General features: G+C 52.4%; 1 protein-coding gene across 1 annotated transcript in view; it reads right to left on the reverse strand.

The window, feature by feature from the left end:
- Positions 1 to 22635, reverse strand: part of CUBN (cubilin) — a 304407-nt gene that overhangs the window by 7426 nt on the left and 274346 nt on the right. Inside the window, exons 55-59 of the mRNA XM_069959738.1 lie at positions 21034 to 21222; positions 18772 to 18901; positions 12732 to 12949; positions 2771 to 2976; positions 1031 to 1193 (exon numbers count right to left, since the gene is read on the reverse strand). Coding sequence (XP_069815839.1) covers positions 1031 to 1193; positions 2771 to 2976; positions 12732 to 12949; positions 18772 to 18901; positions 21034 to 21222 — 906 coding nt within the window. The remainder of the gene's footprint in view (positions 1 to 1030; positions 1194 to 2770; positions 2977 to 12731; positions 12950 to 18771; positions 18902 to 21033; positions 21223 to 22635) is intronic.

Here is a 22635-nt window from a genome sequence, read left to right on the forward strand (position 1 = left end):
TTGAAGGCCACCACAACTCTTAGGTGAGGCTGCGGTTCTCATGGTCTTTAAAGAGACTCTGTCAGCAGGTTATGGCGTCCTATCTCCGGGTCAGCAGGTTATGGCGTCCTATCTCCGGGTAACATAAATTAGTGACAGAGAAGCTGAGCAGATTGATTTATCACTTACATTGTTCTGTGCAGCTGATCCAGAGATCTCCCCCTGAATAACATGGACAATAAGTAGTCCTCTCCATTATGTGCATGAGCTCAGTAGTCCTGGATATCCATGAGAAGCAGAAAACCGCACCCACCAGCTGCTGATTGGCAGTTATCTATCCATGCTGTGTATAGGCAGTTACCTGTCAAACAGCAGCTGGAGGGCGGGGGGAGGGGTGTGGTAAGAATCCTATTCTCCTGCATATTAGGAGAACGGCTGAGCAGAATGATGGAAGTAATACACCGATCTGGTACTAGTTTATGCTGCCCTCTTTTAAGGCGGCATAATCCTAGTGACAGATTCCCTTTAAACAAGCACTCCAGTTTCTTTAGCTTTTCCCAAATAATGTACCTTCACCATGACTGGTCCTACAGTGCCATCTGTTCCATCCCAGCTCTGCTGCATCCATAGCTTTTAGTACTGTAGCTGAGTCACATGACCAGAAAATGACTGGCTTTGTTTCAGGACGTGGTCTTTCCTGGGTCAGCTGACTACAGGATGACATCTTCATCTAGCAGGTCTATCTGTATACTGCTGCTTCTGTCTCTATGGGACCAGGATGAACTATAACTAGAATTGTGATACATCTCCCTTGAGGCTGTGTTCACACTTCCCGTGTTTTTTTTTTGTTTTGTTTTTCCTGATTTTCCCAAAATTGCAGGAAAAATGGAGCTAAGTGACAAAACTAGCAGCATAATGGAATACCCCTTATAATCTATATAATCTATAGTATGGAGCCCCCCTTCTCTTGGTATACCCCTGACCATACGCCCATGCCGGTCACTGTACCTTGGGTGCAGGTATAAGTAAATATACATCTATATATACTCACAGTCAGTGGTTATATATGAAGCGTTGAAGCCTGCCCGCTCCACTGTTAAGTCACTGTGAAACCACACGGTCAGAGTGTTACTTGTAGAGACAAAGTACGTCGGGACGTTGGAGCCACAGTACGTTCCCTGTAAACTGCTATTAGTGCTGCCGCCATCAAATATCTGCAATAAGATATCGAATCACAAGGACTAAAGGGGTTGTCTCCACATACAGCAGGAATCTATTATACAATGTCCTGTGGGCTGTCAGCATGGTATAGAGCTGGAGAAGCTGAGCAGAATGATATATAGATTTGTAGGAAAAGATTCAATATAAATTTCTGTTCATTCTGGATTTCGGAGTCAAGTGGGCGGTCCTACCTGATGATTGAGAGTCTTCCCTGTATGAACATACAAACAGAAAAAACTGCCAATTCCTGAGAAGGACCGCCCACTGGACCAATAAATCCAGAATGAAAAGAAACTGATATCAGTGAATGAAATATGTTGTCAAAGGCAAAATGTATTGTCATGTAAGGTAAAGGACTACTCCATCAGTTAAAAAGTCTTTTTCTTACAATTCTTTAATAATTTTATAATATTGTAAGATACCTTTATTAAGCAGCCTCCCCTGATGTCTATATAATACATATTACCATTAGAATAGACATTACACTGGGGGGAGCTGTCTGTGTCACTAGTGCTGCAGCTTCCCCTGATGTCTATATAATACATGTTACCATTAGAATAGACATTACACTGGGATAGCTGTCTGTGTTACTAGTGCTGCAGCCTACCCTGATGTCTATATAATACATGTTACCATTAGAATAGACATTACACTGGGGACACTGTCTGTGTCACTAGTGCTGCAGCCTCCTCTCAGTGTCTATATATTACATGTTACCATTAGAATAGACATTACACTGGGGAAGCTGTCCGTGTCACTAGTGCTGCAGCCTCCCCTGATGTCTATATAATACATGTTACCATTAGAATAGATATTACACTGGGGAAGCTGTCTGTGTCACTAGTGCTGCAGCCTCCCCTGATGTCTATATAATACATGTTACCATTATAATAGACATTACACTGGGGGGATCTGTCTGTGTCACTAGTGCTGCAGCCTCCTGTGATGTCTATATAATACATGTTACTATTAGAATAGACATCACACTGGGGGGATCTGGCTGTGTCACTAGTGCTGCAGCCTCCTGTGATGTCTATATATTACGTTACCATTAGAATAGACATTACACTGGGGGGATCTGGCTGTGTCACTAGTGCTGTAGCCTCCTGTGATGTCTATATAATACATGTTACTATTAGAATAGACATCACACTGGGGGGATCTGGCTGTGTCACTAGTGCTGCAGCCTCCTGTGATGTCTATATATTACGTTACCATTAGAATAGACATTACACTGGGGGGATCTGGCTGTGTAACTAGTGCACAACACATGGTAACATGTATTATATAGACATAGGGGGAGGCTCAGTATCTGTATGTAGCAGTGCTAGTGATAGTTACCTGTTGGGATTAATGCTTTGGCAGCCCTGCAGTTCTCACCACAGCCACTGGTGGCAGCAGAGGGGCAATGTCGCCTATATATATATATATTTGGTGGAGTTCCCCTTTAACCCCCCCCCCATACATGTTAGATTACTGTGAAGCAGCGCTGCCAGAGTCCGTGGGGAGGGCTGACCAGGTAATGTGATGGCCGGGCCTCCCCTGATGACAGGTGCAGCGTCTCTCTTACTCTGACATAGTCGTATGTGCACAGGGTGCGGGTTGGCGCCTCCAGGGAGAACGAGCTGAAGGTCAGGTTTATCCGCTGGTTTATCGGTGCGATGACGGTCCAGACACAATCCAGGTTGCGGTCGTATTTTCCATCTGCATTGGAGTCTGGGGAGCTGAATCGGCCGGTGGTATTAGTCAGGTGACCGCCACATCCTTGTCCGGGTCCTGGGGTGCAGAAATATAGTAACTGTGAGCGATAAACACCAGGGCATGATGGGAGCTGTAGTACTATATCAGCTGGAGGGCTATCGCTGTATTACAATATAGGACGTCACTGTTACATTCCTCCAGCAGAGGGCGCTGCAAGGCAACAAAACATCCAAGCTACAGAACTACAGGAGATATACAGTATATGTATAGTACAGTATATATGTATGGTATAGTACAGTATATATATGTATAGTACAGTATATATGTATGGTATAGTACAGTATATATGTATGGTATAGTACAGTATATATATGTATAGTACAGTATATATGTATGGTATAGTACAGTATATATGTATGGTATAGTACAGTATATATATGTATAGTACAGTATATATGTATGGTATAGTACAGTATATATGTATGGTATAGTACAGTATATATGTATGGTATAGTACAGTATATATATGTATAGTACAGTATATATGTATGGTATAGTACAGTATATATATGTATGGTATAATACAGTATATATGTATGGTATAGTACAGTATATATATATATATATGGTATAGTACAGTATATATATATATATATGGTATAGTACAGTATATATGTATGGTATAGTACAGTATATATATGTATGGTATAGTACAGTATATATGTATGGTATAGTACAGTATATATATGTATGGTATAGTACAGTATATATATATGTATAGTACAGTATATATGTATGGTATAGTACAGTATATATGTATGGTATAGTACAGTATATATGTATAGTACAGTATATATATATGGTATAGTACAGTATATATATGCTATAGTACAGTATATATGTATGGTATAGTACAGTATATATATATGTATGGTATAGTACAGTATATATATGGTATAGTACAGTATATATGTATGGTATAGTACAGTATATATGTATGTATAGTATACAGGGGGTCTGCTCTGGGCTCTGTATACAGGGGGGCTGCTCTGGGCTCTGTATACAGGGGGGCTGCTCTGGGCTCTGTATACAGGGGGGCTGCTCTGGGCTCTGTATACAGGGGGGCTGCTCTGGGCTCTGTATACAGGGGGGCTGCTCTGGGCTCTGTATACAGGGGGGACTGCTCTGGGTCTGTATACAGGGGGCTGCTCTGGGCTCTGTATACAGGGGGGGCTGCTCTGGGCTCTGTATACAGGGGGGCTGCTCTGGGCTCTGTATACAGGGGGGCTGCTCTGGGTCTGTATACAGGGGGGCTGCTCTGGGGTCTGTATACAGGGGGGCTGCTCTGGGGTCTGTATACAGGGGGCTGCTCTGGGCTCTGTATACAGGGGGGCTGCTCTGGGCTCTGTATACAGGGGGGGGGCTGCTCTGGGCTCTGTATACAGGGGGGGCTGCTCTGGCTCTGTATACAGGGGGCTGCTCTGGGCTCTGTATACAGGGGGGGCTGCTCTGGGGTCTGTATACAGGGGGCTGCTCTGGGCTCTGTATACAGGGGGCTGCTCTGGGTCTGTATACAGGGGGGGCTGCTCTGGGCTCTGTATACAGGGGGGCTGCTCTGGGCTCTGTATACAGGGGGCTGCTCTGGGCTCTGTATACAGGGGGGGCTGCTCTGGGCTCTGTATACAGGGGGGGCTGCTCTGGGCTCTGTATACAGGGGGGCTGCTCTGGGTCTGTATACAGGGGGGCTGCTCTGGGCTCTGTATACAGGGGGGCTGCTCTGGGCTCTGTATACAGGGGGGCTGCTCTGGGCTCTGTATACAGGGGGGCTGCTCTGGGGTCTGTATACAGGGGGCTGCTCTGGGGTCTGTATACAGGGGGGGCTGCTCTGGGCTCTGTATACAGGGGGGGCTGCTCTGGGCTCTGTATACAGGGGGGGCTGCTCTGGGTCTGTATACAGGGGGGCTGCTCTGGCTCTGTATACAGGGGGGGGGCTGCACTGGGGTCTGTATACAGGGGGCTGCTCTGGGCTCTGTATACAGGGGGGCTGCTCTGGGCTCTGTATACAGGGGGGCTGCTCTGGGCTCTGTATACAGGGGGCTGCTCTGGGCTCTGTATACAGGGGGGCTGCTCTGGGCTCTGTATACAGGGGGGCTGCTCTGGGCTCTGTATACAGGGGGGCTGCTCTGGGGTCTGTATACAGGGGGGCTGCTCTGGGGTCTGTATACAGGGGGGCTGCTCTGGGCTCTGTATACAGGGGGGCTGCTCTGGGCATCTGTATACAGGGGCTGCTCTGGGGTCTGTATACAGGGGGGCTGCTCTGGGCTCTGTATACAGGGGGGCTGCTCTGGGCTCTGTATACAGGGGGGCTGCTCTGGGCTCTGTATACAGGGGGGCTGCTCTGGGCTCTGTATACAGGGGGGCTGCTCTGGGGTCTGTATACAGGGGGGGGCTGCTCTGGGCTCTGTATACAGGGGGGCTGCTCTGGGCTCTGTATACAGGGGGGCTGCTCTGGGGTCTGTATACAGGAGGGCTGCTCTGGGGTCTGTATACAGGGGGGGCTGCTCTGGGTCTGTATACAGGGGGGGCTGCTCTGGGTCTGTATACAGGGGGGGCTGCTCTGGGTCTGTATACAGGGGGGGCTGCTCTGGGCTCTGTATACAGGGGGCTGCTCTGGGCTCTGTATACAGGGGGGCTGCTCTGGGCTCTGTATACAGGGGGGCTGCTCTGGGTCTGTATACAGGGGGGGCTGCTCTGGGCTCTGTATACAGGGGGGCTGCTCTGGGCTCTGTATACAGGGGGCTGCTCTGGGCTCTGTATACAGGGGGGGCTGCTCTGGGTCTGTATACAGGGGGGGCTGCTCTGGGTCTGTATACAGGGGGGGCTGCTCTGGGCTCTGTATACAGGGGGGCCTGCTCTGGGCTCTGTATACAGGGGGGCTGCTCTGGGCTCTGTATACAGTGGGGGCTGCTCTGGGTCTGTATACAGGGGGGGACTGCTCTGGCTCTGTATACAGGGGGCGGCTCTGGGGTCCTGTATACAGGGGGGCTGCTCTGGGCTTCTGTATACAGGGGGGCTGCTCTGGGCTCTGTATACAGGGGGGGCTGCTCTTGGCTTCTGTATACAGGGGGGGCTGCTCTGGGTCTGTATACAGGGGGGGCTGCTCTGGCTCTGTATACAGGGGGGCTGCTCTGGGGTCTGTATACAGGGGGGCTGCTTCTGGGCTCTGTATACAGGGGGGCTGATCTGGGTCTGTATACAGGGGGGGCTGCTCTGGGCTCGTGTATACAGGGGGGCTGCTCTGGGCTCTGTATACAGGGGGGCTGCTCTGGGGTCTGTATACAGGAGGGCTGCTCTGGGGTCTGTATACAGGGGGGCTGCTGTGGGGTCTGTATACAGGGGGCTGCTCTGGGGTCTGTATACAGGGGGCTGCTCTGGGCTCTGTATACAGGGGGGCTGCTCTGGGGTCGGTATAGAAAGGGGGGGGGCTGCTCTGGGCTCTGTATACAGGGGGGCTGCTCTGGGCTCTGTATACAGGGGGCTGCTCTGGGGTCTGTATACAGGGGGGGGCTGCTCTGGGCTCTGTATACAGGGGGGCTGCTCTGGGCTCTGTATACAGGGGGCTGCTCTGGGCTCTGTATACAGGGGGCTGCTCTGGGCTCTGTATACAGGGGGGGGCTGCTCTGGGGTCTGTATACAGGGGGGCTGCTCTGGGCTCTGTATACAGGGGGGCTGCTCTGGGCTCTGTATACAGGGGGGCTGCTCTGGGTCTGTATACAGGGGGGGGCTGCTCTGGGTCTGTATACAGGGGGGCTGCTCTGGGCTCTGTATACAGGGGGGCTGCTCTGGGCTCTGTATACAGGGGGGCTGCTCTGGGCTCTGTATACGGGCTGCTCTGGGCTCTGTATACAGGGGGGCTGCTCTGGGCTCTGTATACAGGGGGGCTGCTCTGTGCTCTGTATACAGGGGGCTGCTCTGGGCTCTGTATACAGGGGGGCTGCTCTGGGGTCTGTATACAGGGGGGGGCTGCTCTGGGGCTCTGTATACAGGGGGGCCTGCTCTGGGGTCTGTATACAGGGGGGCTGCTCTGGGTCTGTATACAGGGGGCTGCTCTGGGCTCTGTATACAGGGGGGGCTGCTCTGGGCTCTGTATACAGGGGGGCTGCTCTGGGCTCTGTATACAGTGGGGGCTGCTCTGGGCTCTGTATACAGGGGGGCTGCTATGGGTCTGTATACAGGGGGGCTGCTCTGGGCTCTGTATACAGGGGGCTGCTCTGGGGTCTATATACAGGGGGGCTGCTCTGGGCTCTGTATACAGGGGGGGCTGCTCTGGGCTCTGTATACAGGGGGGCTGCTCTGGGGTCTGTATACAGGGGGGCTGCTCTGGGCTCTGTATACAGGGGGGCTGCTCTGGGCTCTGTATACAGGGGGGCTGCTCTGGGCTCTGTATACAGGGGGGCTGCTCTGGGCTCTGTATACAGGGGGGGGGGCTGCTCTGGGCTCTGTATACAGGGGGGCTGCTCTGGGCTCTGTATACAGGGGGGGCTGCTCTGGGCTCTGTATACAGGGGGGCTGCTCTGGGCTCTGTATACAGGGGGGCTGCTCTGGGCTCTGTATACAGGGGGGGCTGCTCTGGGTCTGTATACAGGGGGGGCTGCTCTGGGTCTGTATACAGGGGGGGCTGCTCTGGGCTCTGTATACAGGGGGGCTGCTCTGGGCTCTGTATACAGGGGGCTGCTCTGGGGCTCTGTATACAGGGGGGGCTGCTCTGGGTCTGTATACAGGGGGGGCTGCTCGGGCTCTGTATACAGGGGGGGCTGCTCTGGGCTCTGTATACAGGGGGGCTGCTCTGGGCTCTGTATACAGGGGGGCTGCTCTGGGCTCTGTATACAGGGGGGCTGCTCTGGGCTCTGTATACAGGGGGGCTGCTCTGGGTCTGTATACAGGGGGGGCTGCTCTGGGTCTGTATACAGGGGGGGCTGCTCTGGCTCTGTATACAGGGGGCTGCTCTGGGCTCTGTATACAGGGGGGCTGCTCTGGGGTCTGTATACAGGGGCTGCTCTGGGGTCTATATACAGGGGGGGCTGCTCTGGGTCTGTATACAGGGGGCTGCTCTGGGTCTGTATACAGGGGGGCTGCTCTGGGGCTCTGTATACAGGGGGCTGCTCTGGGCTCTGTATACAGGGGGGGGCTGCTCTGGGCTCTGTATACAGGGGGGGCTGCTCTGGGTCTGTATACAGGGGGGGGCTGCTACTGGGCTCTGTATACAGGGGGCTGCTCTGGGGCTCTGTATACAGGGGGGGCTCTGGGCTCTGTATACAGGGGGGCTGCTCTGGGCTCTGTATACAGGGGGGCTGCTCTGGTCTCTGTATACAGGGGGCTGCTCTGGGTCTGTATACAGGGGGGGCTGCTCTGGGGCTCTGTATACAGGGGGGCTGCTCTGGGCTCTGTATACAGGGGGCTGCTCTGGGCTCTGTATACAGGGGGGCTGCTCTGGGGTCTGTATACAGGGGGGGGCTGCTCTGGGTCTGTATAACAGGGGGGGCTGCTCTGGGTCTGTATACAGGGGGGGCTGCTCTGGGTCTGTATACAGGGGGGCTGCTCTGGGCTCTGTATACAGGGGGGGGCTGCTCATGGGCTCGGTATACAGGGGGGCTGCTCTGGGTCTGTATCAGGGGGGGCGCCTGGGTTCTGTATACGGGGGCTGCTCTGGGTCTGTATACAGGGGGGCCTGCTCTGGGCTCTGTATACAGGGGGGCTGCTCTGGGCTCTGTATACAGGGGGGCTGCTCTGGCTCTGTATACAGGGGGGGGCTGCTCTGGGCTCTGTATACAGGGGGGCTGCTCTGGGTCTGTATACAGGGGGGCTGCTCTGGGCTCTGTATACAGGGGGGGCTGCTCTGGGCTCTGTATACAGGGGGGGTCTGCTTCTGGGGCCTCTGTATACAGGGGGGGCTGCCTCTGGGCTCTGTATACAGGGGGGCTGCTCTGGGCTCTGTATACAGGGGGGGCTGCTCTGGGCTCTGTATACAGGGGGGGCTGCTCTGGGGCTCTGTATACATGGTGGAGGGGGGCTGCTCTGGGTCTGTATACAGGGGGGGCTGCTCTGGGTCTGTATACAGGGGGGGCTGCTCTGGGCTCTGTATACAGGGGGGCTGCTCTGGCTCTGTATACAGGGGGCTGCTCTGGGGTCTGTATACAGGGGGGGCTGCTCTGGGTCTGTATACAGGGGGGCTGCTCTGGGTCTGTATACAGGGGGGGCTGCTCTGGGCTCTGTATACAGGGGGGCTGCTCTGGGCTCTGTATACAGGGGGGCTGCTCTGGGCTCTGTATACAGGGGGGCTGCTCTGGGCTCTGTATACAGGGGGGCTGCTCTGGGCTCTGTATACAGGGGGGGCTGCTCTGGGTCTGTATACAGGGGGGGCTGCTCTGGCTCTGTATACAGGGGGCTGCTCTGGGCTCTGTATACAGGGGGGGCTGCTCTGGGGTCTGTATACAGGGGGCTGCTCTGGGGTCTATATACAGGGGGGGCTGCTCTGGGCTCTGTATACAGGGGGGCTGCTCTGGGGTCTGTATAGAAAGGGGGGGGGCTGCTCTGGGCTCTGTATACAGGGGGGCTGCTCTGGGGTCTGTATACAGGGGGGGGCTGCTCTGGGCTCTGTATACAGGGGGGCTGCTCTGGGCTCTGTATACAGGGGGGGCTGCTCTGGGCTCTGTATACAGGGGGCTGCTCTGGGCTCTGTATATAGGGGGGCTGCTCTGGGTCTGTATACAGGGGGGCTGCTATGGGGTCTGTATACAGGGGGGGCTGCTCTGGGCTCTGTATACAGGGGGGGCTGCTCTGGGCTCTGTATACAGGGGGCTGCTCTGGGCTCTGTATACAGGGGGCTGCTCTGGGCTCTGTATACAGGGGGCTGCTCTGGGCTCTGTATACAGGGGGGGCTGCTCTGGGCTCTGTATACAGGGGGCTGCTCTGGGCTCTGTATACAGGGGGCTGCTCTGGGCTCTGTATACAGGGGGGCTGCTCTGGGCTCTGTATACAGGGGGGCTGCTCTGGGCTCTGTATACAGGGGGGCTGCTCTGGGTCTGTATACAGGGGGGCTGCTCTGGGCTCTGTATACAGGGGGGCTGCTCTGGGCTCTGTATACAGGGGGGCTGTGTGTATGGGGTCTGTATACAGGGGGGCTGTGTGTATGGGGTCTGTATACAGGGGGGCTGCTCTGGGCTCTGTATACAGGGGGCTGCTCTGGGCTCTGTATACAGGGGGCTGCTCTGGGCTCTGTATACAGGGGGCTGCTCTGGGCTCTGTATACAGGGGGGGCTGCTCTGGGCTCTGTATACAGGGGGGGCTGCTCTGGGCTCTGTATACAGGGGGCTGCTCTGGGGTCTATATACAGGGGGGCTGCTCTGGGCTCTGTATACAGGGGGGGGGCTGCTCTGGGCTCTGTATACAGGGGGGGCTGCTCTGGGTCTGTATACAGGGGGGCTGCTCTGGGGTCTGTATACAGGGGGGGCTGCTCTGGGGTCTGTATACAGGGGCTGCTCTGGGGTCTATATACAGGGGGGCTGCTCTGGGGTCTGTATAGAAGTGGCTGGAATTTTACTGACACTATAGGGTAATAACAGATGGTAGGTGGGGGACTCAGTTACAGATACTCAAGACCCTTGTGTCTGACATCACAGGATATGGCAGTCAGTGTTACAGAGAGTGATGTCTGCCGTATACTGGATACACAGTGGGGTATGTGCTGTATACTGGATCCACAGTGGGGTATGTGCTGTATATCAGGTACACAGTGGGGTATGTGCCGTATACCAGGTACACAGTGGGGTATGTGCCGTATACCGGATATGCAGAGGGTTGTCTGCCGTATACTGGATACACAGTGAGATATGTGCTGTATACCAGGTACACAGTGGGGTATGTGCTGTATACTGGATACACAGTGGGGTATGTGCTGTATACTGGATACACAGTGAGGTATGTGCCGTATACTGGATACACAGTGGGGTATGTGCCGTATACTGGATACACAGTGAAGTATGTGCCGTATACTGGATACACAGTGAGGTATGTGCCGTATACTGGATACACAGTGGGGTATGTGCCGTATACTGGATACACAGTGGGGTATGTGCCGTATACTGGATACACAGTGAGGTATGTGCCGTATACCGGATACACAGTGAGGTATGTGCCGTATACCAGGTACACAGTGGGGTATGTGCCGTATACCGGATACACAGTGGGGTATGTGCCGTATACCGGATACACAGTGGGGTATGTGCCGTATACCGGATACACAGTGGGGTATGTGCCGTATACTGGATACACAGTGGGGTATGTGCCGTATATCAGGTACACAGTGGGGTATGTGCCGTATACCAGGTACACAGTGGGGTGTGTGCTGTATACTGGATACACAGTGGGGTATGTGCCGTATACTGGATACACAGTGGGGTATGTGCCGTATATCAGGTACACAGTGGGGTATGTGCCGTATACCAGGTACACAGTGGGGTATGTGCCGTATACCAGGTACACAGTGGGGTATGTGCTGTATACTGGATACACATTGGGGTATGTGCCGTATACTGGATACACAGTGGGGTATGTGCCGTATACTGGATACACATTGGGGTATGTGCCGTATACCGGATCCACAGAGGGGTATGTGCCGTATACAGATACTAGGTGACTGGTTATAAACTAGCCGGCAGAAGCCACGTGAGTATATAATATCTGTATCACGCTGATCCTTATGACTCTGAGTCACCAGCGCTGCTGTGTGTCACAAGAATAAAAGAAGAAGTTACTGTGCGACGCTGCGCTCCACCCATCATTACTGTGCAGAATGTCAGGAGAGTATACAGGAGCAGGCGGTATACAGGAGCAGAGGGTATACAGGAGCAGGGGGTATACAGGAGCAGGGGGTATACAGGAGCAGGGGGTATACAGGAGCCGGCGGTATACAGGAGCAGGCGGTATACAGGAGCAGGCGGTATACAGGAGCAGGGGGTATACAGGAGCAGGCGGTATACAGGAGCAGGTGGTACACAGGAGCAGGCGGTATACAGGAGCAGGGGGTATACAGGAGCAGGGGGTATACAGGAGCAGGCAGTATACTGAGGTCATTACCAGGCGGTATACTGAGGTATACAGAAGGTATATGTTGTTAGGTATTCTGTGGATGGTAAAGGTAGTACTGCATTTTGGCCACTAGATGTCACTCTGTATGTTCTCCTATTGCAAAGCAGAAGTGAATGGAGCTGTAACTAAGGGTTAATGGTGCACAGGCCTCGGCACATGGCTCTCCTGGTTGTTGGCCTGCTGTCCAATCCTTGTAAAGGTCAAAAAAGGTGACGCTTTCTCTGTCTCCCCATGTCCTCTCCAGGAACCTCCAAGAAGTCTGTAAGTAGAGGTGGAGTCGGCCATGTGCTCCAGGTCCGTGAGTACAAGACTCTGGGTGATGAGCGGAGACCCCTCCCCGTGACGATGACCATACGCCCTGATAGGGTTTATAGATATAGCTACTATCTTTCTTTAGGAAATGCTAGTTTGGCGCAGAGTTTCCTATGACATAGGCCGTGTATAGCTGTGAGGAATCAGGGGGGTCAGGGGGGTTCGGTTTGGGCGCCATATTAGTGTTTCCTTTCTACCTTACATTGATAGATTTCTCATTCTATTCTGTAATGGATCATGGAGGAGATCACAAACTGATCCCGATGTCTTCTGGGACCGGAGACAGCCATTGGACCTTGTGTGGTGGTGAAGACCACACTGACAGTGGTGAGAAGGTTCAGTCTCCGTCTGTCACCTAATAACGTACTTACCTAACGTCTGTCTATAGGAGGCTCTCCATCCACCAGCAGCAACAAAACCATCCGTCACAAAGACCAGGAAGAGATTTCTGCTTAAGCTTCTTATAACTGGAGGCAGAAGATTCCCACAGAACCTGCCAAGAAGGTTCCCAAAGATGTCTGATCCATCGTAGACCGCAACATAGTCCTGAGTACAGGACCACTGCACCTCCACATCAAACTCATTGAACCTGTAAACAAGAACAACATCTGGAATACAGGCACAGATATGGTTAAAGGGGGCTCCTAACAATTCAAAAGCCTCCAAAACAGAAAAGTCAACTTTGTGGATTCTCTGTTCTCTTTCATCCAACGCACCCAGAACCCATACCGCTCCCAATACCTACATCTCCCATCTGCCCCTCCTCTAGATCTCCCATCTGCCCCTCCTCTAGATCTCCCACCTGCCCCTCCTCTAGATCTCCCATCTGACGCTCTTCTAGATCTCCCATCTGTCTCTCCAATCTGCCTCTCCTCTAGATCTCCCATCTGTCTCTCCTCTAGATCTCCCATCTGCCCGTCCTCTAGATCTCCCATCTGTCTCTCCCATCTGCCCCTCCTCTAGATCTCCCATCTGCCTCTCCTCTAGATCTCCCATCTGTCTCTCGTCTAGATGTCCCATCTGCCCCTCGTCTAGATCTCCCATCTGCCCCTCCTCTAGATCTCCCATCTGCCCCTCCTCTAGATCTCCCATCTGTCTCTCCCATCTGCCCCTCCTCTAGATCTCCCATCTGCCTCTCCTCTAGATCTCCCATCTGCCTCTCCTCTAGATCTCCCATCTGCCTCTCCTCTAGATCTCCCATCTGCCTCTCCTCTAGATCTCCCATCTGCCCCTCCTCTAGATCTCCTATCTGCCTCTCCTCTAGATCTCCCATCTGCCCCTCCTCTAGATCTCCCATCTGCCGCTCCTTTAGATCTCCTATCAGCCTCTCCTCTAGATTTCCCATCTGCCCCTCCTCTAGATCTCCCATCTGCCCCTCCTCTAGATCTCCCATCAGCCTCTCCTCTAGATCTCCCATCTGCCCCTCCTCTAGATCTCCCATCTGCCTCTCTTCAAGATTTCCCATCTGCCTTTCTTCTAGATCTCCCATCTGTCCCTCCTCTAGATCTCCCATCTGCCTCTCCTCTAGATCTCCCATCTGCCCCTCCTCTAGATCTCCCATCTGCCCCTCCTCTAGATCTCCCATCAGCCTCTCCTCTAGATCTCCCATCTGCCTCTCCTCTAGATCTCCCATCTGCCCCTCCTCTAGATCTCCCATCTGTCTCTCCTCTAGATCTCCCATCTGCCTCTCCACTATATCTCCCATCTGTCTCTCCTCTAGATCTCCCATTTGCCCGTCCTCTAGATCTCCCATCTGCCCCTCCTCTAGATCTCCCATCTGCCTCTCTTCTAGATCTCCCATCTGCCTCTCCTCTAGATCTCCCATCTGCCCCTCCTCTAGATCTCCCATCAGCCTCTCCTCTAGATCTCCCATCTGCCCCTCCTCTAGATATCCCATCTGCCCCTCCTCTAGACCTCCCATCAGCCTCTCCTCTCGATCTCCCATCTGCCCCTCCTCTAGATCTCCCATCTGCCCCTCCTCTAGATCTTCCATCTGCCTCTCTTCTAGATCTCCCATCTGCCTCTCTTCTAGATCTCCCATCTGCCCCTCTTCTAGATCTCCCATCAGCCTCTCCTCTAGATCTCCCATCTGCCCCTCCTCTAGATCTCCCATCTGTGTCTCCTCTAGATCTCCCATCTGCCTCTCCTCTAGATCTCCCATCTGTCTCTCCTCTAGATCTCCCATCTGTCCCTCGTCTGGATCTCCCATCTGCCCCTCCTCTAGATCTCCCATCTGCCCCTCCTTTACATCTCCCATCAGCCCCTCCTCTAGATCTCCCATCTGCCCCTCCTCTAGATCTCCCATCAGCCTCTCCTCTAGATCTCCCATCTGCCCCTCCTCTAGATCTCCCATCTGCCTCTCTTCAAGATTTCCCATCTGCCTCCCTTCTAGATCTCCCATCTGCCCCTCCCCTAGATCTCCCATCAGCCTCTCCTCTAGATCTCCCATCAGCCTCTCTTCTAGATCTCCCATCAGCCTCTCCTCTAGATCTCCCATCTGCCCCTCTTCTAGATCTCCCATCTGCCCCTCCTCTAGATCTCCCATCTGTCCCTCCTCTAGATCTCCCATCTGCCCCTCCTCTAAATCTCCCATCAGCCTCTCCTCTAGATCTCCCATCTGCCTCTCCCCTAGATCTCCCATCTGCCTCTCCTCTAAATCTCCCATCTGTCCCTCCTCTAGATCTCCCATCTGCCTCTCCTCTAGATCTCCCATCTGCCCCTCCTCTAGATCTCCCATCAGCCTCTCCTCTAGATCTCCCATCTGCCCCTCCTCTAGATCTCCCATCTGTGTCTCCTCTAGATCTCCCATCTGCCTCTCCTCTAGATCTCCCGACTGTCTCTCCTCTAGATCTCCCATCTGTCCCTCGTCTAGATCTCCCATCTGCCCCTCCTCTAGATCTTCCATCAGCCTCTCCTCTAGATCTCCCATCTGCCCCTCCCCTACATCTCCCATCAGCCCCTCCTCTAGATCTCCCATCTGCCCCTCCTCTAGATCTCCCATCAGCCTCTCCTCTAGATCTCCCATCTGCCCCTCCTCTAGATCTCCCATCTGCCTCTCTTCAAGATTTCCCATCTGCCTCCCTTCTAGATCTCCCATCTGCCCCTCCCCTAGATCTCCCATCAGCCTCTCCTCTAGATCTCCCATCAGCCTCTCTTCTAGATCTCCCATCAGCCTCTCCTCTAGATCTCCCATCTGCCCCTCCTCTAGATCTTCCATCTGTCCCTCCTCTAGATCTCCCATCTGTCCCTCCTCTAGATCTCCCATCTGTCCCTCCTCTAGATCTCCCATCTGCCCCTCCTCTAGATCTTCCATCTGTCCCTCCTCTAGATCTCCCATCTGTCCCTCCTCTAGATCTCCCATCTGCCTCTCCTCTAGATTTCCCATCTGCCTCTCCTCTAGATTTCCCATCTGCCTCTCCTCTAGATTTCCCATCTGCCTCTCCTCTAGATTTCCCATCTGCCTCTCCTCTAGATCTCCCATCTGCCCCTCCTCTGTCTCTCCCATCTGCCTCTCCTCTAGATCTCCCATCTGCCTCTCCTCTAGATCTCCCATCTGCCTCTCCTCTAGATCTCCCATCTGTCCCTCCTCTAGATCTCCCATCTGTCCCTCCTCTAGATCTCCCATCTGCCCCTCCTCTAGATCTCCCATCTGCCCCTCCTCTAGATCTCCCATCTGTCCCTCCTCTAGATCTCCCATCTGCCTCTCCTCTAGATCTCCCATCTGCCTCTCCTCTAGATCTCCCATCTGCCTCTCCTCTAGATCTCCTATCTGCCTCTCCTCTAGATCTCCCATCTGCCTCTCCTCTAGATCTCCCATCTGTCTCTCCTCTAGATCTCCCATCTGCCTCTCCTCTAGATCTCCTATCTGCCTCTCCCCTAGATCTCCCATCTGTCTCTCCTCTAGATCTCCTATCTGCCTCTCCTCTAGATCTCCCATCTGTCCCTCCTCTAGATCTCCCATCTGTCTCTCCTCTAGATCTCCCATCTGCCCCTCCTCTAGATCTCCCATCTGCCTCTCCTCTAGATCTCCCATCTGCCTCTCCTCTAGATCTCCCATCTGCCCCTCCTCTGTCTCTTCCATCTGCCTCTCCTCTAGATCTCCCATCTGCCCCTCCTCTGTCTCTCCCATCTGCCTCTCCTCTAGATCTCCCATCTGCCCCTCCTCTAGATCTCCCATCTGCCTCTCCTCTAGATCTCCCATCTGTCCCTCCTCTAGATCTCCCATCTGTCCCTCCTCTAGATCTCCCATCTGCCCCTCCTCTAGATCTCCCATCTGCCCCTCCTCTAGATCTCCCATCTGTCCCTCCTCTAGATCTCCCATCTGCCTCTCCTCTAGATCTCCCATCTGCCTCTCCTCTAGATCTCCCATCTGCCTCTCCTCTAGATCTCCTATCTGCCTCTCCCCTAGATCTCCCATCTGTCTCTCCTCTAGATCTCCTATCTGCCTCTCCTCTAGATATCCCATCTGTCCCTCCTCTAGATCTCCCATCTGTCTCTCCTCTAGATCTCCCATCTGCCCCTCCCGTAGCGCTCACACCTCTCACTTTGTCAGCATCGGTGAGCTCCCTCTGTCCCTCCATCTCTCCCTCCCTCCATCTCTCCCTCCATCCATCTCTCCCTCCATCCATCTCTCCCTCCCTCCCACCATTGATGGGACAGCTTATAACCTTCCATTATTGTCCCATCTATAAATGACGGTCACCTCGTACTGACTGCCGCCCATCTAATACATCCCGCATATTCTATCTCCTTCTCTCCTTGACTCTCGAGCACCCTGCACACCGGCCCCTGGAGACCCCCTCCCTTCTCTTAGATAGTTGAACAATCTGTATTAATATTTCATCCTGCCCGATGAATTGTCTACGTTGTTCCATGTCTTTTGCATTAACCCTGTGTTGTCCCTTTTGCACCACTCTCACATGTCTATCCTGGTACCTTCGCTACGTCTACATCCAGTATCCTGTACACTGACCCCTACATCTACTGTCTCTCTGAGCCCGATGGAGGACTGTGTGTGTGTGTGTGAGAGTGTGTGTGTGTGTATATATATGTAAGTGTGTGTATATATGTATGTGTGTGTATATATGTATGTGTGTGTATATATGTATGTGTGTGTGTGTTTGTGAGAGAGTGTGTGTGTGTATATGTGTTTGTGGGAGTGTGTATATGTATGTGTGTGTGTATATGTGTTTGTATATGTATTTGTATGTGTATGTGTGTATATGTGTATGTGGGAGTGTGTATATGTATGTGTGTGTGTATATGTGTTTGTATATGTATGTGTGTGTATATGTGTATGTGGGAGTGTGTATATGTATGTGTGTGTGTATATGTGTTTGTATATGTATGTGTATGTGTGTGTATATGTGTATGTGGGAGTGTGTATATGTATGTGTGTGTATATGTGTTTGTATATGTATGTGTGTATGTGTGTGTGTATATGTGTATGTGGGAGTGTGTATATGTATGTGTGTGTGTATATGTGTTTGTATGTGTATGTGTGTGTATATGTGTATGTGGGAGTGTGTATATGTATGTGTGTGTGTATATGTGTTTGTATATGTATGTGTGTGTATATGTGTATGTGGGAGTGTGTATATGTATGTGTGTGTGTATATGTGTTTGTATATGTATGTGTATGTGTGTGTATATGTGTATGTGGGAGTGTGTATATGTATGTGTGTGTGTATATGTGTTTGTATATGTATGTGTGTGTATATGTGTTTGTATATGTATGTGTATGTGTGTTTGTGTGTTTCTATGTGTGTGTGTGTGTATATGTATATGTGTATGTGTGTGTATGTGAGAGTGTATATGTGTTTGTGTGTTTCTATGTGTGTGTGTGTGTATGTGTATATGTGTATGTGTGTGTATGTGTGTATATGTGTATGTGTGTGTATGTGAGAGTGTATGTGTGTTTGTGTGTGTGTGTTGTTGGACCTGTATTCTCTCATAAAGATCTAAAGCTTTAGCTCTCCAGACATGATGGGGATTGTAGTTTTGCGGCAGCTGGAGGGCGGGAGTGTGACCCCCTAACACATATTACATCACTAATTCTGCAAACATTTCCTAATCTTGCATTTCCACCCTGCTACCATTTGCCCTCTAATTTTCTGGACTGGATCCAATGTCCTGGTGGGAAGGAGGCGCCCTCAGGCCTGGCACCATCACTGCTGACGTCCCTGCATCCTGGCTGCCCCACTGTTGCCATCTTGATGCCAATTATCACTGTTGGACCCTTAGATGCTACAATGTCCAATAGGAATAGGCCCAGATGGTCATGTGACCATGGGCAATCTCATTGTATAAACATCATCAGATTCTAGTCCTGGGATCCATGGAGGAAAAAGAGAGAATCTAAAACAGGAAAATATTCAACCAGAATAAATAAAAAATAAATTCTCCACTCACTTGAGTTCAATGACTTTGTTTTCGGCTGCAGTGATCAGGTAGGTGCAGTTCATGTTGTGATGGTAGTCGGTGAAGGAATGGGTCGGGCTCCTTATGATGCCGGACGTACCGTTATATGATCCTCCACAAGCTGAAAGGGATGGACACTGAATCATGGGCAAAATCACGGGGACATTAAAGAGAAAGGAAGGAAGTGGAGAAGTGGAGAAGGACCTAGGACGGACTCCAATCATGGAGAGAAGTGGAGAAGTGTGGACCTAAGATGGACTCCGATCATGGAGAGAAGTGGAGAAGTGTGGACCTAAGATGGACTCCAGTCCTGGAGAGAAGAGGAAAAATGTGGACCTAAGACGGACTCCGATCATGGAGAGAAGTGGAGAAGTGTGGACCTAAGACGGACTCTGATCATGTGGAGAAGTGTGGACCTAAGATGGACTCCAGTCCTGGAGAGAAGAGGAGAAATGTGGACCTAAGACGGACTCCGATCATGGAGAGAAGTGGAGAAGTGTGGACCTAAGACAGACTCCAGTCCTGGAGAGAAGAGGAGAAATGTGGACCTAAGACGGACTCCGATCATGGAGAGAAGTGGAGAAGTGTGGACCTAAGACGGACTCTGAACATGGAGAGAAGTGGAGAAGTGTGGACCTAAGACGGACTCCGATCATGGAGAGAAGTGGAGAAGTGTGGACCTAAGACGGACTCCGATCATGGAGAGAAGTGGAGAAATGTGGACCCAAGATGGACTCTGATCCTGGAGAGAAGAGGACAAGTGTGGACCTAAGACGGACTCTGATCATGGAGAGAAGAGGAGAAGTGTGGACCTAAGACGGACTCCGATCATGGAGAGAAGAGGAGAAGTGTGGACCTAAGACGGACTCCGATCATGGAGAGAAGAGGGGAGTGTGGACCTAAGACGGGACTCTGATCATGGAGAGTGGAGAAATGTGGACCCAAGATGGACTCTGATCCTGGAGAGAAGAGGACAAGTGTGGACCTAAGACGGACTCTGATCATGGAGAGAAGTGGAGAAATGTGGACCCAAGATGGACTCTGATCCTGGAGAGAAGAGGACAAGTGTGGACCTAAGACGGACTCTGATCATGGAGAGAAGAGGAGAAGTGTGGACCTAAGACGGACTCCGATCATGGAGAGAAGAGGAGAAGTGTGGACCTAAGACGGACTCCGATCATGGAGAGAAGAGGGGAAGTGTGGACCTAAGACGGACTCTGATCATGGAGAGAAGTGGAGAAATGTGGACCCAAGATGGACTCTGATCCTGGAGAGAAGAGGACAAGTGTGGACCTAAGACGGACTCTGATCATGGAGAGAAGTGGAGAAATGTGGACCCAAGATGGACTCTGATCCTGGAGAGAAGAGGACAAGTGTGGACCTAAGACGGACTCTGATCATGGAGAGAAGAGGAGAAGTGTGGACCTAAGACGGACTCCGATCATGGAGAGAAGAGGAGAAGTGTGGACCTAAGACGGACTCCGATCATGGAGAGAAGAGGAGAAGTGTGGACCTAAGACGGACTCCGATCATGGAGAGAAGAGGGGAAGTGTGGACCTAAGACGGACTCTGATCATGGAGAGAAGTGGAGAAGTGTGGACCTAAGATGGACTCCAGTCCTGGAAAGAAGAGGAGAAATGTGGATCTAAGACGGACTCCGATCATGGAGAGAAGTGGAGAAGTGTGGACCTAAGACGGACTCCAATCATGGAGAGAAGTGGAGAAGTGTGGATCTAAGATGGACTCTGAACATGGAGAGGAGTGGAGAAGTGTGGACCTAAGATGGACTCCAGTCCTGGAGAGAAGAGGAGAAATGTGGACCTAAGACGGACTCCGATCATGGAGAGAAGAGGAGAAATGTGGACTTAAAACGGACTCCGGTCCTGGAGAGAAGTGGAGAAGTGTGGACCTAAGACGGACTCCGATCATGGAGAGAAGAGGAGAAGGATGGACATAAGACGGACTCTGGTCCTGGAGAGAAGAGAAGGATGGACTCCAATCATGGAGAGAAGAGGAGAAGGATGGACCTAAGACGGACTCTGGTCCTGGAGAGAAGAGGAGAAGGATGGACCTAAGACGGACTCTGGTCCTGGAGAGAAGACAAGAAGGATGGACCTAAGACCGACTCTGGTCCTGGAGAGAAGAGGAGAAGGATGGACCTAAGACCGACTCTGGTCCTGGAGAGAAAAGGAGAAGGATGGACCTAAGACCGACTCTGGAGAAGAGTCACAGACACTGGTGGGAGTTACTCACGGAACGTTCTGTAGGTGGCTGTGAATCCGTGCATGGTTACATTAGAGTTTGTGTAGAAGTTGATGGACATTGTTCCTCTACTGCTGATGGGTGCCGGCACGGTGTTCCCGCAGAGGACGGCCAGGGGTCTTCCTGGAGTTGACTGTCCGCCAGATATTGTCACTCTGTCAGTATTACAGGATGCACTGGCTGTAAGGGAAAGATGTCCATTTATCTCTGAGTCCATAATACAATGTGCGGGGTGGTGTGGAAAAGCCAAATATTGCTGGTGGGTCCGACCCATGGAAAAGAGCCCTGATGTAGGATCCCACCACCTATACACGGCCACTTACAGGGTCACCCCGCACCCTCATACTGCCTGAGTACCCCTCCACCATCCAAACAACATCTCCCACCATCTCGCTTATATCTGTATATTGTTATATTCCCCAGTGACTGTATACGGGGGATTCCTTATCGCTGTGACCAGGGGTGTATCTAGGATTCAGGGGGCCCCCCCTCCCCTACACAAAGCCCTGCACATCTATACAGGCTCTTGTGGCCAGTGACTGGCAGAGCAGAAAGCCAATGGCTGCAGAAGACGACGACCTTTTGCTTAACCCCTTATGTACTGCAGCAGGTAAAGGCCATATTACACGGAGCGATTATCAGCCGAATTTGGCCGATAATCGTCCTGTGTAAAAGAAGGCGACGACCAGCCGACATGAACGACGACAGCTGATCATTGCTGTGGTTTGTCTTTCAACATGTTAAACACAAATAACAATGATAGCAGCGATCAGCAGACCACCGCTATCCTCTATGGGCTGCCCCCCCCCCCCCCGCGGCCCCCCTGTACTCATCCACTCGCTGCCAACGCGTGGAATAGCGGCGTCAGCGAGCGGGGAACGAGGAGCAGATGAGCACTGACATCGCTCGCTTGCTCCTCTCAGTCGGGGGAGGGGTTCCTATTGCCGTGACTGTATATGGGGGGGGGGGATAGCTTATTGCGGTGTCTGTATATGGGGGGGGGGATAGCTTATTGCGGTGACTGTATATGGGGGGGGGGGGATAGCTTATTGGCCGTGTCTGTACATGGGGGGGGGGGGATTCCTTATTGCCGTGTCTGTATATGGGGGGGGGATATGACTGTATATGGGGGGGGGGGGGATTCCTTATTGCGGTGTCTGTATATGGGGGGGGGGATTCCTTATTGCGGTGACTGTATATGGGGGGGGGGGGGGGATTCCTTATTGCGGTGTCTGTATATGGGGGGGGGGATTCCTTATTGCGGTGACGGTTTATGGGGGGGGGATAGCTTATTGCCGTGTCCTGTATATGGGGGGGGGATTCCTTATTGCGGTGACTGTATATGGGGGGGGGGGGGATTCCTTATTGCGGTGTCTGTATATGGGGGGGGGGATTCCTTATTGCGGTGACTGTATATGGGGGGGGGGATTCCTTATTGCGGTGACTGTATATGGGGGGGGGGATAGCTTATTGCGGTGACTGTATATGGGGGGGGGGATTCCTTATTGCGGTGACTGTATATGGGGGGGGGGGATTCCTTATTGCGGTGACTGTATATGGGGGGGGGGATTCCTTATTGCGGTGACTGTATAT

The sequence above is a fragment of the Dendropsophus ebraccatus genome, chromosome 2, assembly GCF_027789765.1.
Source record: "Dendropsophus ebraccatus isolate aDenEbr1 chromosome 2, aDenEbr1.pat, whole genome shotgun sequence".
In the NCBI taxonomy this organism is placed as follows: Eukaryota; Metazoa; Chordata; class Amphibia; order Anura; family Hylidae; genus Dendropsophus; species Dendropsophus ebraccatus.